Here is a 26,387-nt window from a genome sequence, read left to right on the forward strand (position 1 = left end):
GGTGCAGGGTGGGCAAGGCGTCTGGCTAAGATTGTTTCTACATGAGGGCCCTTAAGTGCTGTCAAAGGTTTGCTTTTCCATACCCAAGTGGAAGTCTTCAAGTTATAGGTAACCAGGCAGAGGGCCTTCTCAGTGGTGGCGCCCGCCCTGTGGAACGCCCTCCCACCAGATGTCAAAGAGAAGAAAAACTACCAGACTTTTAGAAGACATCTGAAGGCAGCCCTGTTTAGGGAAGCTTTTAATGTTTGATGCATTATGGCATGTTAATATTTTGTTGGAAGCCGCTCAGAGTGGCTGGGGAAGCCCAGGCAGATGGGAGGGGTATTATTATTATTATTATTATTATTATTATTATTATTATTATTAAAGGAACTACTCTATTCCCAGCTTAAGAATGGAAAGCGCAATGCTGGTGGACAACAAAAGAGGTTTAAAGATGCTCTCAAGGCAAATCTAGGAAAAAATGTTTTATTGTGTATTCTTTTTTATTTTTTGTGTATTTTGATGTATTTATATGCTTCTTTGTAAAACTTTAATAAATATCATATATATATATATATGAACAGTTTCAGGTTAAGAACGGACCTCCAGAACGAATTAAGTTCTTAACCTGAGGTACCACTGAGCTACCAACTGGGCAACGCTGGCCTGCGAGCGCTCCAGTTAGAGAATAGCCTTTACCAAAGGTGTCATGGGCTTTGGTAGTCAGGAAAAAAGAAATGAACTAAGAGGAAGGTATGTTTGGCACATCCTCATTGTGATCAACTCCCGCCCAGAAACCAATGTCCCCACTGTGGAAGGACGTGTGGATCCAGAATTGGCCTCCACAGTCACCTTACGGACACAGCACTAAGACTGTGTTCTATCTTACTCGGCCATGAGTGATCACCAAGAGAGGAGTTAAAACAGCAGCTCCACCTCTTTCTTGGTATGACCCCTGGTATCACCCAGAAATGTCCCTCTCAGAATAGCTCCCTTTCAACAGACGCCCTTTCCTACTTTGAATTAGTAGCTTCCTCTGGGCAGCTTCTGCCCCTTTAATAATGTTTCCTGTCCGGCAAGGTGGTGGCAAATATCCTTTAATTTCCTGCCACTTAGTCAGCTCCTGTTCCCCACCAGAGCTTTAATGACTTTTTTCCTCTATTAAAATAAATCTGCAAAATACCTTTGCTTCTCTTTCTGGTCTGTACCAGTTTCTCTTCTAGACTTTGGACAGCTGTTTTATAGGACATCGGGATCAGCTCTCTGTGCTGAAAGGGAGAATAATGACAATGCTTTTAATTCTGCATGTGACGCTTCAAACCTGGCAGCGAAGCCTAGATCTCGAACATCGCATTTAACACCAAAATTCAGGTGCTTAACATTTGCCAGGGGGGATCTCTCTGATTATTTTGAAACTGGCAGGGCCTCAGCAGTCCCGAAATCTCGTAAACCATCGGCTCCAAGAATTGTACATTAACCGAAGACTGTATGATAAAATCCTAAATATTATGATGTGTTGTCTGGCAAACATATCATCATGTAGCAAGTACCCAGGGGTCAACTGCTAAAATCATCTGGGGACAATCATTTGGGGGGAAGAAATTGATTTCTAGAGAGAACTTTTGGAAGAACCTTTGCAACTAGAAATATGGCAGATTTTTCAGGGGGAAGGCAGTGGAACCCCTGCTGCGGGAGACCTTTTAAGGAAAAATCCTGGACGGCTTGATTTGGGGCAGGAGTGGGCAATGACCATGGGTCTCCAAGTACCGTTGGACCTCCAGGTACCCCTGCCCCAGGCAGTCTATGAAGTTGGGAAGAGGATGGGAGCTGGGAGTCCGGCAACACTAAGAAGCCACAGATGCCCTTGCCCAGATTTGGGCACAGAGGAGAGGGCTATTGATAGCCACTGGTCCCAATGGCTGTGCTCTGCACCAGAGACAACCATGCTTCTGAATGCAAGATGCTGGAAGCCACAGGAGGGGAGAGGGTTGCATCTTGTTTAACAAACTACAGTGGTACCTCGGGTTACAGAAGCTTCAGGTTACAAACTCCGCTAACCCAGAAATAGTACTTCAGGTTAAGAACTTTGCTTCAGGATGAGAACAGAAATCGTGCGGCAGCAGCAGTAGGAGGCGTCATTAGCTAAAGTAGTGCTTCAGGTTAAGAACAGTTTCAGGTTAAGAACGGACCTCCAGAACGAATTAAGTTCTTAACCCGAGGTACTACTGTACTGTATTTTAATATTTTGTTGGAAGCTGCTCAGAGTGGCTGGGGAAACCCAGCCAGATGGGCGGGGTATAAATAATACAGTCATACCTCATGTTATGTCTGCTTCATGTTATGTTCTTTCAGGTTACATCCCGCGGCGACCCAAAAGTACCGGAAAGGGTTACTTCCGGGTTTCGCCGCTCACACAGAAGCGCAAAATGACATCATGCACAGAAGCAGCGAATTGCAACCCGCGCAATGCGCAGACGCGCCGCTGCAGGTTGCGCTCTTTTCATGTTGCAAATGGGTCTCTGGAACAGATCCCATTCGCAACAAGAGGTACCACTGTATTTTATTTATTATTAATTATTATTATTATTATTATTATTATTATCTTCTCTCGGATCCTGCTCGCTAGTATCCCATAATGAGCATCTGGTCAGCCACTGTGAGAACAGGATACCGGACTAGATGGGCCATTGGGCCTGATCCAGCGGGTGCTCTTCTGCTATTGAAAAGAGACTGGTAGTCACATTCCAATCCCAGGTGTGATTTCTTCAGCTGGAATTCCAGCTAGTTTCTGGTCTCATCTTTACAATCACGCAAAAAAAAAAAAAGTGTGCCGTGTCGCCTGATCGCCGAATTACATAATCCTAGATGAGCTCCCCCCCCCCCATTTTCCCTTCCCCGCCTGCTTTCTTAAATCCTCTGTATTTTTTGAGAGAGAGCAGCAGAGATGAAACTAATCCAGTAGCAGCAGCAGTAGCAGCTGCAGATCATAATGATGAGAAGAAGCTGGCGAGGCTTCACTGCACCCTGGGACTCATCAGCCAGCAACGCAGGGGAGGCTGGAGGTTCGGCTTTTCTATAAAAGGGCTTTCCAAAATCCCCTGGCTCCAACCCCAGACGATGCTCAAGGGGCTTAGCTCTGGAACCGCTTCTGTTCCTCCAAGCAAAGAGGCAGCACGTTAAAAAGCCCCAAGCAGGGGGTGATGGAATCCTCAAAGGGGCACCCCGAGGTCATCCAGCCCAACCCGCACCCTGCAAGGCAGGAACATGCCGCTGTCCCGTACGGCGATCCAACCTGTGCCATGCTGTCACCATCTGAGCTAGCCCAGGCTCCTTTTGCTCCAGGCAGCATGACATTCATTGGGCAAACAAATTCGCCGCGAGCGCATTCGACCGCATACCTGACCTCGAAAAACACTGCTTGTTTAGGCTCACCCTGTGAGGTCTGTTTAAGGTTCAGGAGTTGCCCCTGACAATGACATTTACACACAGGAAGGCGTTTGTGTGTGTGTGTGTGCGCGTTGTTAGGTCTCTTTTTTTTTATTGTGTCGTATTCTTACTAAACAGCTTTCTAAGCTCTGCCACATTTTCTTTGGAAAATACAGAAGACAGACAGACAGACATGCTTTGGCCCTCCCCTTCCACCTTCCTGCTCCTCGGCGGGGCCTGAAATTGCCAAAAACGCGTGCCCCCCCCATCCCCAAACCATCAATATGTGCAGTGCAAAATACCGCCAACCTGGGCTGAAAATGTGACTCTGTTGGGAGTTTTTAAAAAAGGAGATTATGTTGTCCCCGTGCCCTCCGATTTAGCTCCTCCGGACGCCTCTCCTTTTCCTCTGATTCAGACAGCGGCAAGGGATTACTCTGCTCCCAATATTACTATTCACCCATCTCCAACCTGACGCCCTCCGTCAGTTTATGAATATACAATTTCCCAACATCCCCAGCCAGTTAGGGAAGCCTGGCTAAGTCCGACGCCGTGGCGCGAAAGGGCAGCCGTCTTAATTCATGGCTGCATGTACAAAGTACATTTGCATGAAAATGGACCGGCGGGAAACCCAGGGCAGGTGAGAGAAAGCTCTTCTCCAAAAAAAGGGAGCGAAAAAAGGACTCTTGGCTCCCTCACCGAATGCCTCTTTGCAAAGCTCTGGGTGCGATAGGCAATGGGGGAGCAGGAATCAAAAACCTCGCCGGTCAAAGCAGGTCTCAAACTGCTTGACATCCATAGTGCAAACGTCTGGGGAAGAGAGGGAAATCTGTGGGCGGCAGCTTCTTCCTCCGTGATTTCTTAAAGGAGGGGAGCAGGGGCTGCCTCACAATTTGGGAATAAGCCCTCCCTCCCCGCCGCCAACACCGTCACATTCTCAGCCTGTGCAACCTTCAGCCTTTAAATATAGATATATAGAGATAGATCTGGATATATATTATCATTATTCATATAGAGATGCCTGTAAAATATAGCTCCGCCGTATCCTCTCTTTAAATCGTCCTCTTTCCACAATCCCCCCTCCCCCACAACACATTGCTGTCACTCCCAACCTCAAAAAGTGTTTAATAGGATCCAAACCCACCCCCAACCCTACTCGTTGCCCCGTTCCCTCCCCCTGGGAGGGGAAAAGCCCCGCTTGCCCCCCCGCCCTGCCCTGCCCTCCCCCTAGACGAGGTGCCACTGGAGGATGCTGGTGTCGGTCCCACCGGTGGAGAGGAGCAGGCTGTCGTCGTGGAGGAAGGCAATGTTGGTGACGTGGCTGCTGTGGCCGTTGTACGTGTGGCTGGGGGCCTGGAGCAAGAAAGAGGAAAGGGGTCTCAGGAGAGGGCAGGAGAAACCCCACACACAAAGGCAGGCCGCCCTGCTTGCCAAAGGCCTTCCCAAAATCAAGATGCACTATGTCCACAGCGTTCCCCTGATCCACCAAGCTTCTAACTCCGAGGATGGCAAGTGGGGCTGGGGGAGGGGGGAGATTCCAAGACAATCAAATACTGCAATTAATCCCGAATGCGGCAGCTAGACTGGTGACTGGGAGTGGCCACCGGGACCACATAACACCGGTCCTGAAAGATCTGCATTGGCTCCCAGTACGTTTCTGAGCACAATTCAAAGTGTTGGTGCTGACCTTGAAAGCCCTCAACGGCCTCAAAGGCCCAGGATACCTGAAGGAGCGTCTCCACCCCCATCGTTCTGCCCGGACGCTGAGGTCCAGCGCCGAGGGCCTTCTGGCTGTTCCCTCATTGCGAGAAGTGAGGTTACAGGGAACCAGGCAGAGGGCCTTCTCGGTGGTGGGGCCCTCCCTCCCTTCAGATGTGAAGGAAATAAGCAACTTCTTTTTAAAAGACATCTGAAGGCAGCCCTGTTTAGGGAAGTTTTTAATATTTAATGCTGTATTGTTTTTAACACTTGATTAGAAGCCGCCCAGAGTGGCTGGGGAAACTCAGCCAGATGGGCGGCGTATAAATAATAAATTATTACTATTATTATAAATAAGCATTTAAACATTTCAGTGTAATGCAGTATAGTTTCTTTTTCCTCTGCAGAATATGGACAGCTGTCTTTTCAAAACGAGAGAAAGAGCATCGAGTGAGACCGAGGACAATCTCATCCTATAAATGAGATCACCCAGCAAAAGCAAGCTCATACTTCTCCTGGAGTTTGCATACATACTTAAGGTACATATAGGCTTGTTTATAATTGTATTTGGGGAATGATTCACATTCTTATGTAGCTGCACGCTTCTCTATTTGCTGTGTGTCCCGTGATAACATTATAAAGCAGCCGTGCTCTATGTTATAAATCAACAAGTTGTTTCTTTTGGTCCTCCAACGTATTTCTTATCTTAAAAAAATTAGGGTGCTGCGAGCAAATTTTTATACTGAAGGTGTGGGCCCAGATAAATCTTTTTGAGAACCACTGGGCTAGGAAGGGGGGCAACCCATTTTTGCTTGGGTTGAAAGCAAAAATGGAAAGGATTTGCTGAAATTACTAATTGAACTAGAATACAAAAAAGGGAGGTGTGAGGAGGTGTCAGGGAAACAAGTAAATGAAAGTTATGGTATGGAAAAGATGACGTGTTTTTTAAAAAAATTGTTTCTATATATTTTTTAAATTGTGTGTATTCTGTATTTTTTGTTTATTTTCTCTTTTAATTTTTGTAACCTCCTTGAAACTTCAATAAATATTATTTTTTATTAAAAAAAGGAAGGGGGGCAACCCAGACACTCAGGCACTGCGGAAACCGGGGGGATAGGGTTGAGTGGCAGAGGCCGTGAGCGACTGGGAAAGAGACAAGCCAAGAGGGGTTGGTGGGGAACGCCCTTTCAGGCTACTTAGGAAAGGATCGGGGAAAGATGAGAGGGCAAGAGACCCTGGGAAAGCTCACCCGCGGCTGGCAGCACGGGTAAGAAAACAAGTGAACTTTGCCGAAGTCGTCGGCAGACGCCAGGAGCTTCCCGTCGTGAGAGCGGCAGACGGCGTTGATGTCGGTGCCGTCCGCACCCTCAGGCCAGATCCCTAACAGGGCAGAGAAAAAGTCAGCGGCGGAAATAACAGTAATAACAATACAGTCGTGCCTTGGGAGTCCCCTTCATGGATCACTGCCTTGCCGTGGCGAAGGGGCTTGAATAACTCAGAGAAGCTGTGAGCTATGCCATGCAGGACCACCCAAGATGGACAGGTCATAGTGGAAAGTTTCGACCAAACGTGATCCACCTGGAGCAGGAACCGGCAAGCCACTCCAGTATCCCTGCCAAGGAAACTCCATGGACAAACTCCCTGGAAAAGACCCTGATGTTGGGAAAGACGGAGGGCGCAAGGAGAAGGGGACGACAGAGGACGAGATGGTGGGACAGTGTTCTTGAAGCTACCAGCATGAGTTTGACCAAACTGCGGGAGGCAGTGGAAGACAGGAGTGCCTGGCGTGCTCTGGTCCAGGGGGTCACGAAGAGTCGAACACGACTAAACGACTAAACAGCAACAACCTTGGAAGTAGAAGCGAATCGGTTCCAGAAGTCCGTTTGACTTCCAAAACGTTCAGAAACCAAATCATGGCTTCCGATGGGCTGCAGGAAGCTCCTGCAGCCAATCAGAAGCCACGAAAGCCCCGTTGGACATTTGGGTTCCAAAGAACGTTTGCAAAGTGGAACACTCACTTCTGGGTTTGGGAGCCAAAATGTCTGAGTCGCAAGGTGTTCGACAACCAAGGTACGACTGTAATAATTTTCTTATTTGTACGCCACCCATCTGACTGGGTTGTGCCAGCCACTCTGGGCGGCTTCCAACATATATAGAAACAAAGCGAAACATCAAACATTAAAAAGCTTCCCTTTAAAGCCCTATACGGCCTAGGACCCTCGTACCTACGGGACCGCCTCTCCTGGTATGTCCCACGGAGGACCTTACGGTCTTCAAACAAAAACATCCTGAAGGTCCCGGGCCACAGAGAGGTTAGGCTGGCCTCGACCAGAGCCAGGGCCTTTTCGGCTGTGGCCCCGGCCTGGTGGAACGCTCTGTCACAAGAGACTAGGGCCCTGCGGGAATTGACATCTTTCCGCAGGGCTTGCAAGACAGAGCTGTTCCACCAGGCCTTTGGCCAGGGCACAGCCTGACTCCCTCCTTTGGTAATCCTCACAGAACTCTAGCCCAATGGTTGTCATTAATTTGATTCTGAATTAATTTTAGAATGAATTGATTTTAGAATGCTGTGTTACTTTTATTGTTGTTAGCCGCTCTGAGCCCGGCTTCAGCTGGGGATTGTGGGATATAAATAAAATAATAATAATAATTATTATTATTATTATTATTATACAGGAGAAAGAAGTTGTAACATCCCGCCAACCCATCTTGTTTTCCCATTTTGTGCATCGTAACCTGCGATGCCCAAACGAAAACCTTCCATTGCTCGCTGGGCCAACCACCAGCATGGCCAAAAGAACTGGCAGGAGTGGGGAGGGGGCGGTCTGTAAGGGACATTTGCCATCTCCTATTCTGCCTGTTTTAGCGGTAACCAGGGGGTTGCTTGCTGATGTTTTCACAGTTTGAAAATAAAAGAAATCATATATTAAGAAGAGGAAGTGGGGGAGCCCTGACCACCACACCGGCCAGCCAGATGGCTGGGGCATAAATAATTATTGTTGTTATTATTTCTTCCATTTGTGCAAGGGCATCATCCTGTCTGAGGGGGTTAAAGGATGAAATGTGTGCCTCGGTTTTGGGAGCCCCGCAGAGCCTTTCTGAAGGCAGCCCTGTTTAGGGAAGCTTTTAATGTTTGGTGCATTACTGTATTTTAATATTTTGTTGGAAGCTGCCCAGAGTGGCTGGGGAAGCCCAGCCAGATGGGCAGGGTATAAAAAATAAATTATTATTATTATTACATTTCTTGCTCACACCACCCGACCAGCCAGGAGGCACTCACCAAAGACCCCAAAGCCCAGGACGCAGGTGGCTGTGGCCCAGTCCATGTTGCGGACGGCCTCAGCGCTGGTGATCTGGCGGCAGGTGGAGGGGTCCCCTGTAGGAGGAGGAGGAAGGAGACACAGACAAGAAAATGTCAAGCACGCAATCCTATCAGAACCTGGGCTGTTCCTTCTGCAGAGATCGCAGACTGTGGAAACAGACTCTGAAGGAGAAGATCGTCTGATAAGGGGGACTCCTCCTAGTCCCTCTAGCAGCGCAAAGGTGGCGCTAAGAAAAAGAACCCAAACTCTATACTCACAGTACAGGATTTCGTAATCGCCAGAATTGGTGACCAAACAGCTGCTGTCAAAGGCCCAGTCCAGATGGGTGATGAAACTGGAGTGGCCCTAGAGCAAAGGGGAGATTTTAGATTGATTGACAGACACACACACCTGCAAGGGGAACACTTCCTGTTACACACATAACCCCAAGGCTCCTCACGGGGTCCCTGCCATGGGAGCATATTCACCCAGTGCTTTACCAGTTGCCCTGGCTCCCAGTGGAGTACAGGGTCAGGTTCAAGGTGCTGGTTTTGCCCTTTAAAGGCCTTTGTGGCTTGGGGCCCTCCTATTTACAGGACCGCCTCTCCTGGTATGCCCTGCAGAGGACCTTGAGGTCCATGAACAACCATAGTTTAGAGGTCCCAGGCCCTAAGGAAGTCAGACTATCCTCCACCAGGGCCAGGGCCTTCTCAGTGATGGCTCCAACCTGGTGGAATGCTCTGTCCCATGAGACCAGGGCCCTGCAGGATTTTCCTTCCTTCTGCAGGGCCTGTAAGACAGAACTATTCTGCCTGGCTTTCAACTTTAACTTAGCCTGATCTTTTATTCCCCTTCCTTCCCTCCCCCTCCCCTTTTATAATAATAATAATAATAATAATAATAATAAAATTTATTATTTATACCCCGCCCATCTGGCTGGGCTTCCCCAGCCACTCTGGGCGGCTTCCAAAAAATATATTAAAATACTGTACTACATCAAACATTAAAAGCTTCCCTAAACAGGGCTGCCTTCAGATGTCTTCTAAAAGTCTGGGAGTTGTTTTTCTCTTTGACATCTGGTGGGAGGGCATTCCACAGGGTGGGCACCACCACCGAGAAGGCCCTCTGCCTTGTCCCCTGTAACTTGGCTTCTCGCAGTGAGGGAATCGCCAGAAGGCCCTCAGAGCTGGACCTCAGTGTCCAGCATCTTTTATGAAGATCACCCGCTCCTGGATCCCACAGCTAATTCTCCCCTGGTCTCCTCGCTGGCCCAAGTAGGACCAATTCAGCCAGCTAGCCCTGGTGATCATCTAATTGATTTTTGATTTTTGAATTTTATTGTTATTCATGTTTTTATACTGTATTTTCTGCTGCTTTTATAATTAACTGTTTTAAAGTGTGTTAAAATTGTTGTTAGCCGCCCTGAGCCCGGTTTTTGAATCGAACCTGCGACACTGGCACTATCAGCCCCACGCTCTAACCAACTGAGCCCAGAGCGTTCTATTTTCATTCAAGGAAAAGGACCCTGGCACTCACGGCCACCAGGTGCCCTGCTAATCTCCTCCCTGTGCCCAGGTGAGGTGGACACTCTGCACATGGCCAGAGGTTCATGTTGTGCAGCATCTTCTGGGGCCAAGTTGAAAAAAGCCCAGGAAATCAGGCTGTTGTGGACAGCTGTACCTGCCCAGAGGAGTGAAACACATTTTTTAAAAGGATAATTTTTTTTTTATTTTTAAAAAGACATACCCGTCATTCATTTATGCATGGCCGGCTGCACCCCTATATCTGACAAAGCAGCTCCCTCTGCTGCCCACTTGCAATATTACAGTGTTTCGCTACCTTAATAGGGCAGCCTTCGTCAAACTGGTGCCCTCGATATGTTTTGAGCTACAATTCCCATCAGCCCCCAAGCCAGCACCATCGCTGGGGCTGATGAGAGTTGCGGTCCAAAACATAATGGGGGGCACCAGGCTGGCGAAGACCGCCTTACAAGGATGCAACCAGAGGTGCCTGAAACAGAAGGTGCCCTGCACGGCCGTAAATACTTCATAGCTGAACATCAAACGCAACTGCTCAATTGAGGACCAAAGAAATCCCGTTCAGCCATGTTGCCACAGGGACGTTTCTGCTTCTGAAACTAGATTTGGGTGTTTATTTTGCAATACGTAAGTTTTTGCCAGCTGCTTTGGAGAGTCTGGGCTATAGAAAAGTGGGGTGTAAATATTCCACCCCCTGGAGACGCAACTCTTTACCCTGTTTTCAGCACCTGAGGTGTATAGACATACCTCGCGTTATAGATGCTTCAGGTTGTGTGTTTTCGGGATACAGACGCGCTGAAACATGGAAGTACTGGAACGGGTTACTTCCGGGTTTCGGTGCGCAGAAGCACCGAATCGCAACCCACATGTGCGCAGACAAGGTGCTGTGGGTTGCGGACGTGCCTCCCACACGGATCATGTTCGCAACCCAAGTGTCCACTGTGTATCTTTAAGGTAAAGGGACCCCTGACAATTAGGTCCAGTCATGGCCGACTCTGGGGTTGCAGCGCTCATCTTGCTTTATTGGCCAAGGGAGCCGGCGTACAGCTTCCGGGTCATGTGGCCAGCATGACTAAGCCTCTTCTGGGGAACCAGAGCAGCGCACGGAAACGCCGTTTACCTTCCCGCCGGAGCGGTACCTATTTTGATGTGCTTTCGAACTGCTAGGTTGGCAGGAGCAGGGACCGAGCAACGGGAGCTCACCCCGTTGTGGGGATTCGAACCGCCGACCTTTTGATCGGCAAGTCCTAGGCTCTGTGGTTTAACCCATAGCACCACCCACGTCCCTTTTTGTGTATCTTTAGCACCCGACTTATATTGTGATTGTAAGTTACTTTTAAACATGGAGTTTTGGATGTTGTAACCTTTGGGTGAACGGAAGTCGAGGGAGGAAGGAAGGAAGGAAGGAAGGAAGGAAGGAAGGAAGGAAGGAAGGAAATCTTTCTGGGCAGAATGCAATTCTGTCTTTGGTTGTGCCTCCACTCACCGAACACTTGCCGACGCGCCCATACTTCCTGCCACCCTCAGAAACCAGGTAGATGTAGACAAAGTTGTCGTGGGAGCCCAGGGCCAGGTATTTGCCATCTACAAAGCACAAAAGCAAGAGCGAGGGGACTGGAGGGGTGGGCAGACACTGGAAGGCAAAATGGGGGTCTCAACGCAGCTCAGAATTTTCAGTCTCCAGTGCACACTTAGAATCAGAGAGTGGTAGAGTTGGAAGGGGGACCCTGGGGGTCATCTAGTCCAACCCCCTGCAATGCAGGAATCTCAACTGAAACATCTGTGACAGATGGCCATCCAACCTCTATGTAAAAACCTGTAAGGAGTCAGTTCCAATAGGCTTAATTTTTTTTGTAATATTTGAACATTGCTTTCCACTGAAAAGGTCCCGGAGAATATTCCCAACCCGGAATAGTAACAACAACAACAACAACAACAACAACAATTTATTATTTATACCCCACCCATCTGGCTGGGTTTCCCCAGCCACTCTGGGCGGCTTCCAACCAAATATTAAAAATGCAATAAAGCATTAAACATTAAAAACTTCCCTAAACAGGGCCGCCTTCAGTTGTCTTTTAAAAGTAAAATAGTTGTTTATTGCCTTGACACCTGATGGGAGGGCATTCCACAGCGCAGGTGCCACTACCGAGAAGGCCCTCTGCATGGTTCCCAGCAAAATCGCTTCTCGCAGGGAGGGAACTGCCAGAAGGCCCTCAGAGCTGGACCTCAGTGTCCGGGCAGAACGATGGGGTGGAGACGCTCCTTCAGGTATACTGGACTGAGGCCGTTTAGGGCTTTAAAGGTCAGCACCAACACTTTGAATTGTGCTCGGAAACGTACTGGGAGCCAATATAGGTCTCTCAGGACCGGTGTTATGTGGTCTTGGCGGCTGCTCCCAGTCCCCAGTCTAGCTGCCGCATTCTGGATTAGTTGTAGTTTCTGGGTCACCTTCAAAGGTAGCCCCACGTAGAGCGCATTGCAGTAGTCCAAGCGGGAGATAACCAGAGCATGCACCACTCTGGTGAGACAGTCCACAGGCAGGGAGGGTCTCATCCTGCGTACCAGATGGAGCTGGTAAACAGCCGCCCTGGACACAGAATTGACCTGCACCTCCATGGACAGCTGTGAGTGCAAAATGACTCCCAGGCTGCGTACCTGGCCCTCCCCCACACCCACCCGCCCCCTGTCCCCCCAAAACAGTACTTCTGTCTTGTCAGGATTCAACCTCAATCTGTTAGCTGCCATCCAAAAGAAAAGAAAATCGCATAAGCGTTGTTAAAAACAAATTGAACAGTGCAACAACATATCTCTGGGATTCAGTGTCCCTACAAATCGCATCGTATTATAAGTTTGGCTTCCTCTGAAGACGGAAACTTCAGCTGGTGCAGAATTCAGCGGCCAGGTTGCGCACTGGAGCAAGACGGTTTGAAGATATTACACTGACTGCACTGGCTACCAGTTAGCTTCTGGGCCCAATTCAAAGGGCTGGTTTCGCCCTATAAAGCCTTAAACGGCTCAGGACCGCAATACTTCAAGGACCGCCTCATTCCATATGAACCTACCCGGACCCTGAGATCATCTTCTGAGGCCCTCCTTCGTGTGCCGCCTCCGTGAGAGGTCCGGAGGGTGGCAACACACGAACAGGGCCTTCTCTGCGGTGGCTCCCCATCTGTAGAATGCTCCTCCCAGGGAAGTTCGCCTGGCGCCTTCATTATACACCTTTAGGCGCCAGGCAAAAACATTCCTTTTTAACCAGGCCTTTGGTTGATCTGATTGACATCTTATGCCCTTTTAAAATGTGTTTTTTTGGGGGGGGGGGCAGGCTATTGCGTTGTTTTTACTTCTATTAGGTATTTTGTGGTTTTATATCTTGATTTTATTCTGTGAACCACCCTGAGACACCCGGGTATAGGGTGGAAGAATAATAATAATAATAATTAATAATAATAATAATTTGCTGGGAATCGCAGGAGGGAGAGAGAGCAATTGCATTCATATTCTGCTTGTGGGCTCCCATAGGCATTTGGCTGGTCACTGGGAGAAAGGACACCCTCTCCCCCTGGCCAAATAGCCAAATCTTTGGTCTGACCCAAAGCTCTTTACGCTCCTTCCATTAAGAACGAAGGAACGAACCTAGAGGACAAGCCCTCCTATCTTAACAACGAATGCTCTGCTTGCCTTTCCCAGGCGGAAAAAACTTATTTGCAGATGTCACAATTCAACAACAGCAGCAGCAGCAGCTAAATGCAAAGACAAACCAACAGATCACGGTAGGATTCTGCCGCAACCTTCCTTCCAAACCCACCTCTTGGCTCCTCCCTCCGTACCCCTCCCTTCGCCCCCCCATCTCCTACCTGGGGAGAAGCTGACCACAGAAATGGGCTCCCCTCCATCCGTGTGGATGGTCACCAGATCTCGGGTCTCCGTGTCCAGCACAAGCCACCTGAATTGAAGCAGAGAGGAGAGGGGAAAGTTTTCCAGGAGGTCAGAGCAGCTGAGGATGCCTGGATCAAAGCAGAGAAGAGCGCCCGCAAGCTGGATTTCTGCATGTTAAAGTTTGTGGGTCGCAAATCCTTTGACCCACTGAGTCTTGCTGCAACGGCACTGCAATAAATCTGATTTATCAGCACTCCGACAAACTTCAATGGCGCCCACACGTGCACTGCCTCTCTTCTCAGTTGCCGGATAGTAGCAGAGTTCACACGCAGTATAAAATGGCTTTGTCTGTGTCTGCGTGGTGTCTTCAATAACTCAGATCAACACCAGTGCTTCTAATCTAACACACTTTATTTAGAAGCATACAAAAAAACAGAAAAGAAAAACCTACAGGTTATCTATCTCCAGGCGCCAGGAGAAAATGTTTCTCTTTAGGGCTTTTGGCTGGTTAACATTCTACAGCCTTTTAAATGTGCTTTGTTTTATTATAAATTTTGTGTTCTCGTTTTGTGTTTCTAATACAGTGGTACCTCTGCTTATGTACTTAATTCGTTCCGGAGGTCCGTTCTTAACCTGAAACTGTTCTTAACCTGAAGCACCACTTTAGCTAATGGGGCCCCCCACTGCCGCCGGAGCACAATTTCTGTTCTCATCCTGAAGCAAAGTTCTTAACCCTATTTCTGGGTACTATTTCTGGGTTAGCGGAGTCTGTAACCTGAAGTGTCTGTAACCCGAGGTACCACTGTACAGTCATACCTCGGGGTTGAGAGCATTCGAGTTGCACTCCGTGGCAACCTAGAAGTAACGATAGCCTTTCAAAATGTGAATGGGGAGGGCAGGTTACTGGGTTGTTCTTGTTTTCATTTTCATTATGTATTGTCAGGAGACTGACATCAGAGCAGGAAGCGGAGGTAGGGCTCCAGAGCGATGCCGGGGAGGGAACCAGCAGGGGGGAAAGAATTGAGCGTGACACCAATAGGGAGGAAGGGGAGATGGAGGAGTCGGTGTCAGGGCTCCAAGACCCTTCCTTCCCCTTACCTGCACAGACACGTTCCGCGCAGGGTGCATAGGCGGAGACTTGGAGTCAAACAGCTTTTATGCTGGAAGAGATTCAAGAAACGCCCACTGACGGACTCTGCAAGTGACTAGTAGGTCACGGAGGGCTAGCTCTAACCCTAAACTCGGCAGAGCAAACAATCAGACTCAACCAGAGGCAACTTACGCACAAGTAACCCACCCAGACTCATTACATGTATCTTGTGTTTTTATGTTGTGATTTTATCCTGTGAACCACCTTTGAGACCCGTGGGTATAAGGCCATTTGTAAATCGAATAAATAATAATAATTACCTGCCAGTTACGGTGCCCACCACTAGCACAGAGCCGCTAGGATGGAATCCAGCCGAGCGAGCTGCGTCCTGCAGGAGACAGAGAAAGGAAGTGCAATTATGGGAACCATTTTATGGGAACTGGGGAGGGAGGGATCCCACAGAACTGCGTTGGCATCACCCAAGTGACTCCCCCCCCCCCCCCGGCGCAAGCCTGGGCAGCGTGTCTGGAGGTCCTGGGTCTTACGATATTCCGTTCCACCTTAAGAGGAACAGACGTGTGGATTTGTTGTATGTCACATGTCTGTTTACATTCCAGCACAGCTTGCTGGGAACTTCCATTGTGTGTATAGCTTTTGCTTATGCTGTTTGCTTGGGCACAAAGGGGGGAAGACATGTTTTCCCCTTTGTCCTGATGCTGAATAAAATGCCTGTAAATACCCTTTACACAGCCTCTATCTGCCCTTCTGTTGCAAAGAGTTTTCCTCTCTGCTGGCTTGCGCGCTCAGCTTCTGAAGCTCGAGTCGCAGTTACCGTAGATTCCTGCGTATTAGGCGACTGGGCGTATAAGACGACCCCCAACTTTTGCTGTTCAGTTTTACAGTTTTAGAGTTATAGAGTTTGAGCGGCGTGGCGCCAGGGACAAAGCACACACCCCTCCGCTGCCTCTGTCATTGCAGCAGCAGCAGACCGAGGCGAGGCGTTTGGCGCGTGAGGCGTTTGGCCACATCCCCTTCTGTGGGGAGGAGGAGCAACAACAGAAGGGGCGCCTCCTAGTCACTGGCTCCAGTGGCGTAGCGTGGGTTGTCAGCACCCGGGGCAAGACAAGTAATTTGCACCCCCTAACCCGTGGATTTGCGCCCCCTAACCCTACCCCCCAGATGTTCGCCCGGTGCGGCCGGCACCCCCTGCACCCCCCACGCTACGCCACTGACTGGCTCCCCCTCCTCCTTCCCAACGCGTATACCCGGCGTATAAGACGACCCTCAACTTTTGGGGTGATTTTCCAGGGATACAAAGTCGTCTTGTGCGCCGGAACATACGGTACATACTGATCCAAGGAGCGGAGAGTGCTTGGCTGCTGGCCAGTAGGCTGGAGCCAGCTGGGGGCCTGCCAGTTGCCCCCATTTCCTTCGATGCATCCCAAAACTGGGCTGCCCAGAGGACAAGACCCCCACACCCTCAGCCTCACCAAAGGAAAGCAGAACAAGCTGTATTAAATTATTTATTTAAGGCTATTAGCCCATAAAATATGCACAAACATAAAAGCACAGAAACATAAAAACCAATACATCTAACAACAGAAGGGGAACACCACGATGCCAGGGTGGGTCATTGAGCAGTGACAAATAACAGCTTGGGGCCCGGAAAGATCCAAGGGACGGTTCACAGAAAAAGGAGAACTGGAGACGAGATCCGTCATGCACTCTCATCATAACTGTCCGATTAGTTTTTGTTGTTGATGTTGTTTTTTGGTGGTTTTTGTGTGTGAGATAACCGCATTCAGGAATCTCGCCACCTGCAGAGTTACAGGAGGATCTGTATCCTGCAAAAGCAGTGCGGCATGTGACTCAACAGGCCTGCCAACCAAGCGCAGTAAAGCAGGACCCAGGAATTTAGTCCTGGCTATGCTATGTAAGGGACAGTTGAACATTATATGTGGAAGAGATTCAACTGTTTTTCCGTCACACTCGCATAGCGGAGACACCAAACCCCTGGAAAATCTGTGGCTCAACAGGTTTGATGGAAAAACATTGAACCTTGCACGAATAAATGCAAGTCAGTGTGGTACAGATGAAAGAGATGACATGTATGATGGAAGGCCAAGTGGTGGGGTTATTCCGTGATACCTGGGGGAGCAGACACCCCCACCCCTGGAGAGGTTGTGTTGATTTTCAATGTCTGCTAATCTTTGCTCGATAAGGCTTTTGGCTGAGCGTAGGTTCATCTTTAAGGAGTCTGCTGGGGAAATTCCGATGCTCAGAAGTTTGGCATGGATTTTTCCTACCCACAGATTAACAAAGTCATCCCGCCAGAGGCACTGAAAGAGGTAATGGTCGGGAAGCCTATGCCAGCTGGACAGCCAGTAGCCAAAGACTCGCTTCCAGATGACAGTCTCCAATGATACAATCCTTAGCTCCAGATGTATGGCTGCATTGCTCACACACATGGGGAGTTTCAGGAGGCGACGGAGAAACTGATTCTGCAATGTCCCCAGCGATGTTAAATTGGACCCTGGGGCCCAGAGCGGGGCAGCATAACAGAGGGTGGAAACCACTTTTGCGTGGTACACCTTCAATGCAGAAGGGATGTGGGAGGCTCCGTCGACCGCAAAAAATTGGAGTAGAGTGTAAAGTATTGTTTTCCCTTTGTTCAGTAAATACTGTATCTGTGGCTTCCAGCTTAGGTTGTAGTGAAAAAAGACTCCCAGGTATTTAAATTTGAAAACCTGTTCTAATTGGACTCCAAGGCAGAACAAGACTTTGGGCACCAGCTTGGCTCCAGGAATTGCTGGAACGAGGCGTACAAGGCGCCATCCAACTGACTTAGGGATGCCCCCTCCAAATTTGTGTAGGGTTTCCTCCTGAACCCTTTCTCGGACACTGAGGTCCAGCGCCAAGGGCCTTCTGGCGGTTCCCTCACCGCGAGAAGCCAAGTTACAGGGAACCAGGCAGAGGGCCTTCTCGGTGGTGGCACCCGCCCTGTGGAACGCCCTCCCTTCAGATGTGAAGGAAATAAGCAGCTATCTTACCTTTAAAAGACATCTGAAGGCAGCCCTGTTTAGGGAAGTTTTTAATATTTAATGCTGTATTGTTTTTAACACTCGATTGGGAGACGCCCAGAATGGCTGGGGAAACTCAGCCAGATGGGCGGGGTATGAATAAATTATTTATTTATTTATTTATTTATTTATTTATTTATTCCTTCCTTCCTTCCTTCCTTCCTTCCTTCCTTCCTTCTCCTGAAGATATCCCACAAGGCAGCGGAGGTTTGGGGTCAGAGTTCTCCTAGAAGGGCTCCCTTCCCAGGTGGGCGAGCCCGATCTGCCCCTCACATAGAACCCCCCACAGAATGCCCAACCCAGTCCTCGCCTCTGCCCCCCACCCGGCACAAGAACTCACCTCGATCCCCTTGCTCCACAGGGGCTGGTGGGTGGCCACGCTCCACAGGTGAACCTGCTTGTCTTGCCCGCAGGTCAGGAACTGGTCCAAAGCAGGGTGGGTGGCCAGGCCCCAGAGTTCTTCCGTGTGTCCCTGGGGAAAAGGGAGAGAGAGGAAGACTACGGTCACCCAGGTCTCCCACTGCAAGCAAAACTATCAAGGGTCGTCTGTTGAAGGAAGACTGCAGCATTTGGGACTTTTTTTAATAGTTTGGAGTAAGAGGCAACAAGGTGCAAATTCATACAATTATTCACGGCATGGCGAAAGTGGATCATCAAAAGTCCCATCACTCTAGAACAGGGATGTCCAACAGGTCGGTCGCGATCTACTGGTAGATCCCTGCGAGGATTTGGTAGATCGCGATCGATCTCTGGCTCCCTTTCCTTAGTGTCGCTAAACCTGACTCCTGCCCTCCATTGTTGTATGATGTCTGGAAGGGAAGACGGAGATTTCTCTGTGTTGCTGTTTTGATCCACAGCGATCTTTTTATGAATGACTTTACCCCCTTTTCCCTTGCCTTTAAAGGTGAAGGGACCCCTGACCATTAGGTCCAGTCGTGGCCGACTCTGGGGTTGTGGCGCTCATCTCACTTTACTGGCCAAGGGAGCTGGCATACAGCTTCCGGGTCATGTGGCCAGCATGACTAAGCCGCTTCTGGAGAACCAGAGCAGCACACGGAAACGCCGTTTACCTTCCCACCGGAGTGGTACCTATTTATCTACTTGCACTTTGACGTGCTTTCGAACTGCTAGTTTGGAAGGAGCAGGGACCGAGCAACAGGAGCTCACCCCGTCGTGGGGATTCGAACCACTGTCCTTCTGATCAGCAAGTCCTAGGGGCTGTGGTTTAGACCACAGTGCCACCCATGTCCCTTGCCTTTAACCCCCCCCAATGGAAACTCCCCCCCCCCAGAAAGCTTATTTTTAACCCTCCCAAAAATGGGGCTCTTCTCCTCCCTATAAAATCTCAGCAACTTTGAGCTGAACCCCCCCCAAAATGGGGGTAGATCACTGCCAGTTTATAATTCTGAAAGTAGATCGCAGTCTCTTGAGAATTGGCCACCCCTGCTGTAGAATTAGTTGGTGCTTGATGAAGCTGTTGGAGGATTCAGGGCAGGGAAAAGAAAGCCCTTTTCCACGCAGCGCATGGTTAGCTTATGGTATTAGAGGTTACCACCCACCCACACTTTTGCTGCGCTTTCTGCTTGCGTGGTGGCACCTCGGCAAAACCACTTCTCACTGTTTATAGCGGAGTATTTTCCCGGAGGCAGACGGCAAGAACAGGAGTCCTAGTCAAATTCCTCAGAAGAAGAAGAGGAGGAGGAGTTTGGATCTGATATCCCGCCTTTCACTCCCTTTAAGGAGTCTCAAAGCGGTTAACATTCTCCTTTCCCTTCCTCCCCCACAACAAACACTCTGTGAGGTGAGTGGGGCTGAGAGACCTCAGAGAAGTGTGACTGGCCCAAGGTCACCCAGCAGCTGCACATGGAGGAGCGGAGATGCGAACCCGGTTCTCCAGATTACGAGACTAAAGCTCTTAACCACCACACCACACTGGCTCTCAGTCAAGAGCTTCTTTATTGTTTGACTGGTTGCACAACCATTTCGTACAAATATATACAAACCATTTACATGCCTTCTATATTTTGGACTCACAGCTGTCCATGGAGGCGCAGGTTAATACTGTGTCCAGGGCAGCTGTCTACCAGCTCCATCTGGTACACCGGATGAGACCCTCCCTGCCCGCGGACTGTCTGGCCAGAGTGGTGCATGCTCTAGTTATCTCCCGCTTGGACTACTGCAATGCACTCTACGTGGGGCTACCTTTGAAGGTGACCCGGAAACTGCAATTAATCCTGAATGCGGCAGCTAGACTGGTGACTGGGAGCAGCCGCTGAGACCCCATAACACTGGTCCTGAAAAACGTATATTGGGTCCCAGTACGTTTCTGAGCACAATTCAAAGTGTTGGTGCTGACCTTTAAAGCCCTAAATGGCCTCGGCCCTGTATACCTGAAGGATTGTCTCCATCCCCATCGTTCTGCCCGGACACTGAGGTCCAGCGCCGAGGGCCTTCTGGCGGTTCCCTCCCTGTGAGAAGCGAAGTTACAGGGAACCAGACATAGGGCCTTCTCGGTGGTGGCGCCTGCTCTGTGGAACACCCTCCCCCCCAGATGTGAAAGAAATAATCTTATCTTTAAAAGACATCTGAAGGCAGCCCTGTTCAGGGAAGTTTTTAATATTTAATGCTGTGTTGTTTTTAACATTTGATTGGGAGCCGCCCAGACTGGCTGGGGAGACTCAGCCAGCGGGGTATAAATAATATTATTATTATATTATATTATATTACCTGCACTAGGAGGGAGAAGCCAGTCGCCAAGGATCCGTGGAGCACTGAGTTGCGGGTGGTGCCCACAAAGAGGGAGTCGCCCTTTCCCTCTGCTATTGTGCGCACTGGCCCAAATCCCTCGGGCACCTGTAGGGAGAGGAAAACAGAGACCCCCTCAGGGAAAGCAGAAGATGTCCAGACAGGGCTAGCAGAGACGTCCGTCCAAAACAGTTTGCAAGTGGTGATTTGCTTTTTATTATGTGATGTTTTTATTAGCTTATTAATTTCCTCCTGTATCATATTCCAATATTTCTTAATTTGACCACCACATATGCTATAAGGTTCCAATCATTCTATTACACCTCCAACACTTATTATCACCTGATTTTTTTAATTTTTCCAACCTGTCTGGCGACATATACCATCTATGATGCATCTTCATGAAATTTTCTTTCAATCGATAAGAAGCTGTAAAATTTATAATTTTTTGTCCAAAATTTAACCCGTCTTTGTATTCAGTTTCATAACCTAAATCCTGTCCCCACCTTAACATATTCTTACTTTTGATTTCTTGGTCTATTTGTATATTATTTAATAATTTACACATTTTTGTAAGTATTTTTTTGTTTGTAAGACTTCTTTATCTAACTGAATAAACAAAAAATACTTAACAAATAGGTACCCGAAAAATGCAACGCTGAGGTTAAACATGAGCAAATGAGCTTATTGAATCAAAGCATTATAATTTTTTAAAAAAAGATTTCAGCTGTAGGCAGATCTGACCACTGTGACAGCTCTCTGTTCAGAGACAATTCACTGCCAACTAGCAAGTGCTGGGGGGGGGGGCGGGTTTAACAACGGAAGATGCCATTCTGGGCCATTTGTAAGCCTCTCAAATCAGGCAGAGGACCTTCTCGGTGGTGGCGCCCACCCTGTGGAACGCTCTCCCCTCAGATGTCAAGGAAATAAACAACTATCTGACTTTTAGAAGACATCTGAAGGCAGCCCTGTTTAGGGAAGTTTTAAATGTTTGATCTTTTATTGTATTTCTAATATCCTGTCCTGGATCACTGCCTTGTCGTGGTGAAGGGGCTTGAATAACTCAGAGAAGCGATGAGCTATGCCATGCAGGGCCACCCACGACGGACAAGTCACAGCCGAGAGTTTAGACTAAATGTGATCCACCTGGAGAAGGAACAGGCAAGACACTACACCATTTTGCCAAGAAAACTCCATGGAGAAGCTTTGAGAAGAAAGTGAGTGTTTCCAAGGCATGCTCTGGTTCACGGGGTCACGGAGAATCGAATACGACTAAGACGACTAAACAACAAAATATCCTGTTGGGAGCCACCCAGAGTGGCTGGGGAGGACTGGCCAGATGTGTGGGGTATAAGTAATAAATTTGCAGCTGGCTGTTAGCTGCCAGAAGGTCAGGTGCTGAACTAGAGAATCTCTGTAACATGAACCAGCAAGGAAGGAAGTTCTTGTGCCTCTGTTTCCCCGATGGAGTTGTGCCAAGAAGCTAGAAGTTCCACCTCGCAGGCCTGGCGTGTGGTTTCTGCATCAGCAATATCTAGGCAACACAATGACCATGTACATACGCAATAGACAATCTTTATATTGTATTATATTTATATTGTATTATACAGTGGTGCCTCGCAAGACGAAATTAATCTGTTCCGCGAGTCTCTTCGTCTTGCGGTTTTCTCGTCTTGCGAAGCACGGCTATTAGCGGCTTAGCGGCTATTAACGGCTTAGCGGCTTTAAGAAAAAGGAAACAAACTCGCAAAAACTCGCAAGACATTTCGTCTTGCGAAGCAAGCCCATAGGGAAATTTGTCTTGCGGAACGACTCAAAAAACGGAAAACTCTTTCGTCTTACGCGTTTTCCATCTTGCGAGGCATTCGTCTTGCGAGGTACCACTGTATTTTACAGCATTACTGTATTTTAATATTTGGTTGGAAGCTGCCCAGAGTGGCTGGGGAAGCCCAGCCAAATGGGTGGGGTATAAATAATAAATTTATTATTATTATTATTATTATTATTATTATTATTATTATTATTATAGAATTCCTTCAAACCATAACAAGTACAAAATGAAATCTTCAGTCTCAAAGTCTCTGAAAATCTTTAAATGAAGTGAGGTACCAGACAGTGAGAGATTTTACTTTCTGGGGCTCCATGATCCCTGCAGATGGGGACAGCAGTCACGAAATTAAAAGATGCCTGATCCTGGGGAGAAAGGCGATGGCAAACCTAGACAGCATCTTAAAAAGCAGAGACATCACCTTGCCAACAAAGGTCCGTATAGTTAAAGCCATGGTTTTCCCAGTAGTGATGTATGGAAGTGAGAGCTGGACCATAAAGAAGGCTGATCGCCGAAGAATGGATGCTTTTGAATTCTGGTGCTGGAGGAGACTCTTGAGAGTCCCATGGACTGCAAGAAGATCCAACCTCTCCATTCTGAAGGAAATCAGCCCTGAGTGCTCACTGGAAGGACAGATCTTGAAGCTGAGGCTCCAAGACTTTGGCCACCTCATGAGAAGAGAAGACTCCCTGGAAAAGACCCTGATGTTGGGAAAGATGGAGGGCACAAGGAGAAGGGGACGACAGAGGACGAGGTGGTGGGAGAGTGTTCTCGAAGCTACCAGCATTAGTTTGACCAAACTGCAGGAGGCAGTGCCTGGCGTGCTCTGGTCCAGGGGGTCACGAAGAGTCGGACACGAGTAAACAACAACATTGCGTATGTACATGGTCATCATGTTGCCTAGACATTGCTGACGTTCTTTGCAACACTGGGGTTTGTTTGGTTACATGTTGTTTCTGCATGGCAGGGGGTTGGAACAGATGGCCTTTGTGGCCCCTTCCAACTCTACAGTTCTGTGATGCTATGATCCCTCGCTCCACAGCACCTTTGGCCATGTCTGGGTCCAAGCAAGGCATGAACTGCTGCTACCCTAAGGACGGCAGGACTCCACCCAGCCAGCCGCAATACCTCATTCTCCTGCAGCTTCTGGTAATCCCGTCCCCAGAGCACGACTCTGCGGTCCCGGCCGCCTCCCGTGACGATAGTCCCGTTCCGCAGCACGCACAAGCCAAAGATGCCCCCTTCGTGGGCTCCTGGCACTGCGTGGCAAATCCTGTTCCCCCCTGCCAGGCAAAGGACAATGCTGTTAGATGGGACAACCTTCCCCCCAGCCCAGGACAGAACCTGGAAATGATTTCTCTCCTCTTTAGTGAACCTATGCTTCTTGTTCCAAGAACATCATGCAAGCGGAATATTAGATAAAGGGACCCCTGACCATTAGGTCCAGTCGTGGCCGACTCTGGTGTTGCGGCGCTCATCTCGCTTTACTGGCCGAGGGAGCCGGCGTACAGCTTCCGGGTCATGTGGCCAGCAGGACTAAGCCGCTTCTGGAGAACCAGAGCAGTGCACAGAAACGCCGTTTACCTTCCCGCCGGAGTGGTACCTATTTATCTACTTGCACTTTGACGTGCTTTTGAACTGCAAGGTTGGCAGCAGCAGAGACTGAGCAATGGGAGCTCACCCCATTGCGGGGATTCGAACCGCCGACCTTCTGATCGGCAAGTCCTAGGCTCTGCGGTTTAACCCACAGCGCCCCCCGCGTCCCTTTTCAAGCGCTTAATAAAATGCTAACACGGTTATGTGACTGGTCAGTACGAGATTGGGAACGAACCGTGCGTGAGAAAAGGCGACTGAGGGATTCAGCAAGGGTAAAATAATTATTTGTCCCTGCAGCAAGTCACAAATTTAGCTGTGTAGAAACACTCAGAGCACCCAGCTAGACTGATTCAGCCCAACCAGACAGAGCTGCTATTCAGCAGCCCCTCAACCCAATCCCATCTTTCCCCGCCCCATTCCCAAACTGACCTTTCCCCCAAATGTAGAGGTTCCCCCCAGAATCTCCGGTCACAGTGTCCCCGTTCTCTGTGAAAGCCACACACAGGACATATTTGGGCTTCTCGTGTTTCTGTGGAAGTAAAACAGGTGAGCCTCAAAAACAGGGAGGAGAGGGGGCAGGAAAACCACCCCAAATCTAACCCACTTCACCCCACTTCTAAGGAGAGGTGGCCAGCAAGACAACAGCACCTTTCCCGCCCCAACCTGGCCACAGTGATCCATGCGACGGTCACCTCCAGGCTTGACTACTGTAATTCGCTCTACGTGGGGCTGCCCTTGAAGCTGTCCCAGAAACTCCAGCGGGTGCAGAATGCTGCAGCGAGGCTCCTCACGGGGTCTCTGCCATGGGAGCATATTCACCCAGTGCTTTTCAAGCTGCACTGGCTCCCGGTGGAGTACAGGGTCAGGTTCAAGGTGCTGGCCTTGACCTTTAAAGCCCTTCATGGCCTAGGACCCTCGTATCTACGGGACCGCCTCTCCCGGTATGCCCCGCGGAGGACCCTAAGGTCCATAAACAGCAACACCCTAGTGGTCCCGGACCCTAAGGAAATCAGATTAGCTTCAACCAGAGCCAGGGCCTTTTCAGTGATGGCCCCAACCTGGTGGGACACTCTGTCTCATGAGACCAGGCCCTGCGGGATCTGATTTCTTTCCACAGGGCCTGTAAGACCCTGTTCTGCCTGGCCTTTGGCTTGGAATCAACTTGATTCCCTTCCCCTCTTTCTTTTTTCCCTTTCTCCTTCTGTGATAGAACTCCTATTTGGGGACTTCCCTAGCTTTTTTCTGGCCCACGTAGGACCAGTCTGGAAAGTTGGCCTTGGTGAAGGCTTGAAGCTTTCATCCCCCCAAAAAATTTTTGATTTGAGTTTCCATTGAAATGAGCCTGTATTTTAATGTTTTAATGTTGTGTTTTAATCTTGTTTTTAAGTTGCATTTCAATCAATTTGTTTTTATATTGGGTGTTAGCCTCCCTGAGCCCGGTCTTGGCTGGGGAGGGCGGGGTATAAATAAAATTTATTAATATTATTATTGAAACCTGGGCATGAAAGCCCACTGCGCAAGAAAGTGTTGAGAGTCAACCCCTTTAGCAAACAGATCCGAACTGGTTCTCCAGGACCATGTGCACACATATAGCAGTTGGTTCAACTGGTTTGGCTGGGTGGGTTGGGAAAGTGCCCCACCCCCACCCCCACCCCAGTCCCAAAGAGCAAATGAAGCAGAAATCCCCACCTTGTCTGCAATTTGAGAGCTAGCGACTTGCTATAGACTGGGACCTGGGAGGGAAGAGGGTTCAAATCCCTGCTTGGCCCTGAAGCTCACTGGGTGATTTTGGGGGCTGGCCACTCCCTCTCAGCCTAACCTGCCTCGCAAGGTTGTTGTGGGGATTAAATGAGGAATGGAACCATGAATGTCACCGCTCCTTGGGAGGAAAAGGCAGGGTAGACATGCAATAAAGAGGACACAGCAAATCAGCGGTGGTGGCTGGGTCCAATTGGGTCATATGTTGGCTTGTTGGCATACGTTTGTCTCGAAAGGCAATGGAGTGCGCTTCCAGGGGTGAAGCTAAACCGCAGCGTTAGCAGCACCCAAATTACCTTAGGCACGCAAGACCTCGCAGTTAGTTATCACTGAAGCAATACAGTGGTACCTTGGTTCTCAAACGCCAAAAACCTGGAGTAGGTGTTCCGGTTTTTGAACGTTTTTCGGAAGCTGAACATCCGATGCGGCTGTCGGCTATTGTTTCCGGGGCGCCTGCACCAATCA

At 49.1% G+C, this 26,387-nt stretch overlaps 1 protein-coding gene across 5 annotated transcripts in view; it reads right to left on the reverse strand.

Annotated features, from left to right (window-relative positions):
• Nucleotides 1-3,486: 3,486 nt before the first annotated feature.
• The window catches only part of EML2 (EMAP like 2), a 58,217-nt gene continuing 35,316 nt past the window's right edge, over nucleotides 3,487-26,387 (reverse strand). For all 5 annotated transcript variants that reach the window (XM_083753754.1, XM_083753755.1, XM_083753753.1 and 2 more), the window contains 11 exons: nucleotides 24,594-24,693; nucleotides 23,697-23,851; nucleotides 20,723-20,848; nucleotides 18,336-18,467; nucleotides 15,236-15,303; nucleotides 13,804-13,892; nucleotides 11,433-11,530; nucleotides 8,687-8,774; nucleotides 8,387-8,482; nucleotides 6,356-6,486; nucleotides 3,487-4,761 (listed from right to left, as the gene is read on the reverse strand). In XM_083753754.1, coding sequence (XP_083609880.1) covers nucleotides 4,636-4,761; nucleotides 6,356-6,486; nucleotides 8,387-8,482; nucleotides 8,687-8,774; nucleotides 11,433-11,530; nucleotides 13,804-13,892; nucleotides 15,236-15,303; nucleotides 18,336-18,467; nucleotides 20,723-20,848; nucleotides 23,697-23,851; nucleotides 24,594-24,693 — 1,209 coding nt within the window. In that variant the 3' untranslated portion in view covers nucleotides 3,487-4,635. The remainder of the gene's footprint in view (nucleotides 4,762-6,355; nucleotides 6,487-8,386; nucleotides 8,483-8,686; nucleotides 8,775-11,432; nucleotides 11,531-13,803; nucleotides 13,893-15,235; nucleotides 15,304-18,335; nucleotides 18,468-20,722; nucleotides 20,849-23,696; nucleotides 23,852-24,593; nucleotides 24,694-26,387) is intronic.

This window comes from Podarcis gaigeae (assembly GCF_964106915.1).
Source record: "Podarcis gaigeae genome assembly, chromosome: 8".
Taxonomy (NCBI): Eukaryota; Metazoa; Chordata; class Lepidosauria; order Squamata; family Lacertidae; genus Podarcis; species Podarcis gaigeae.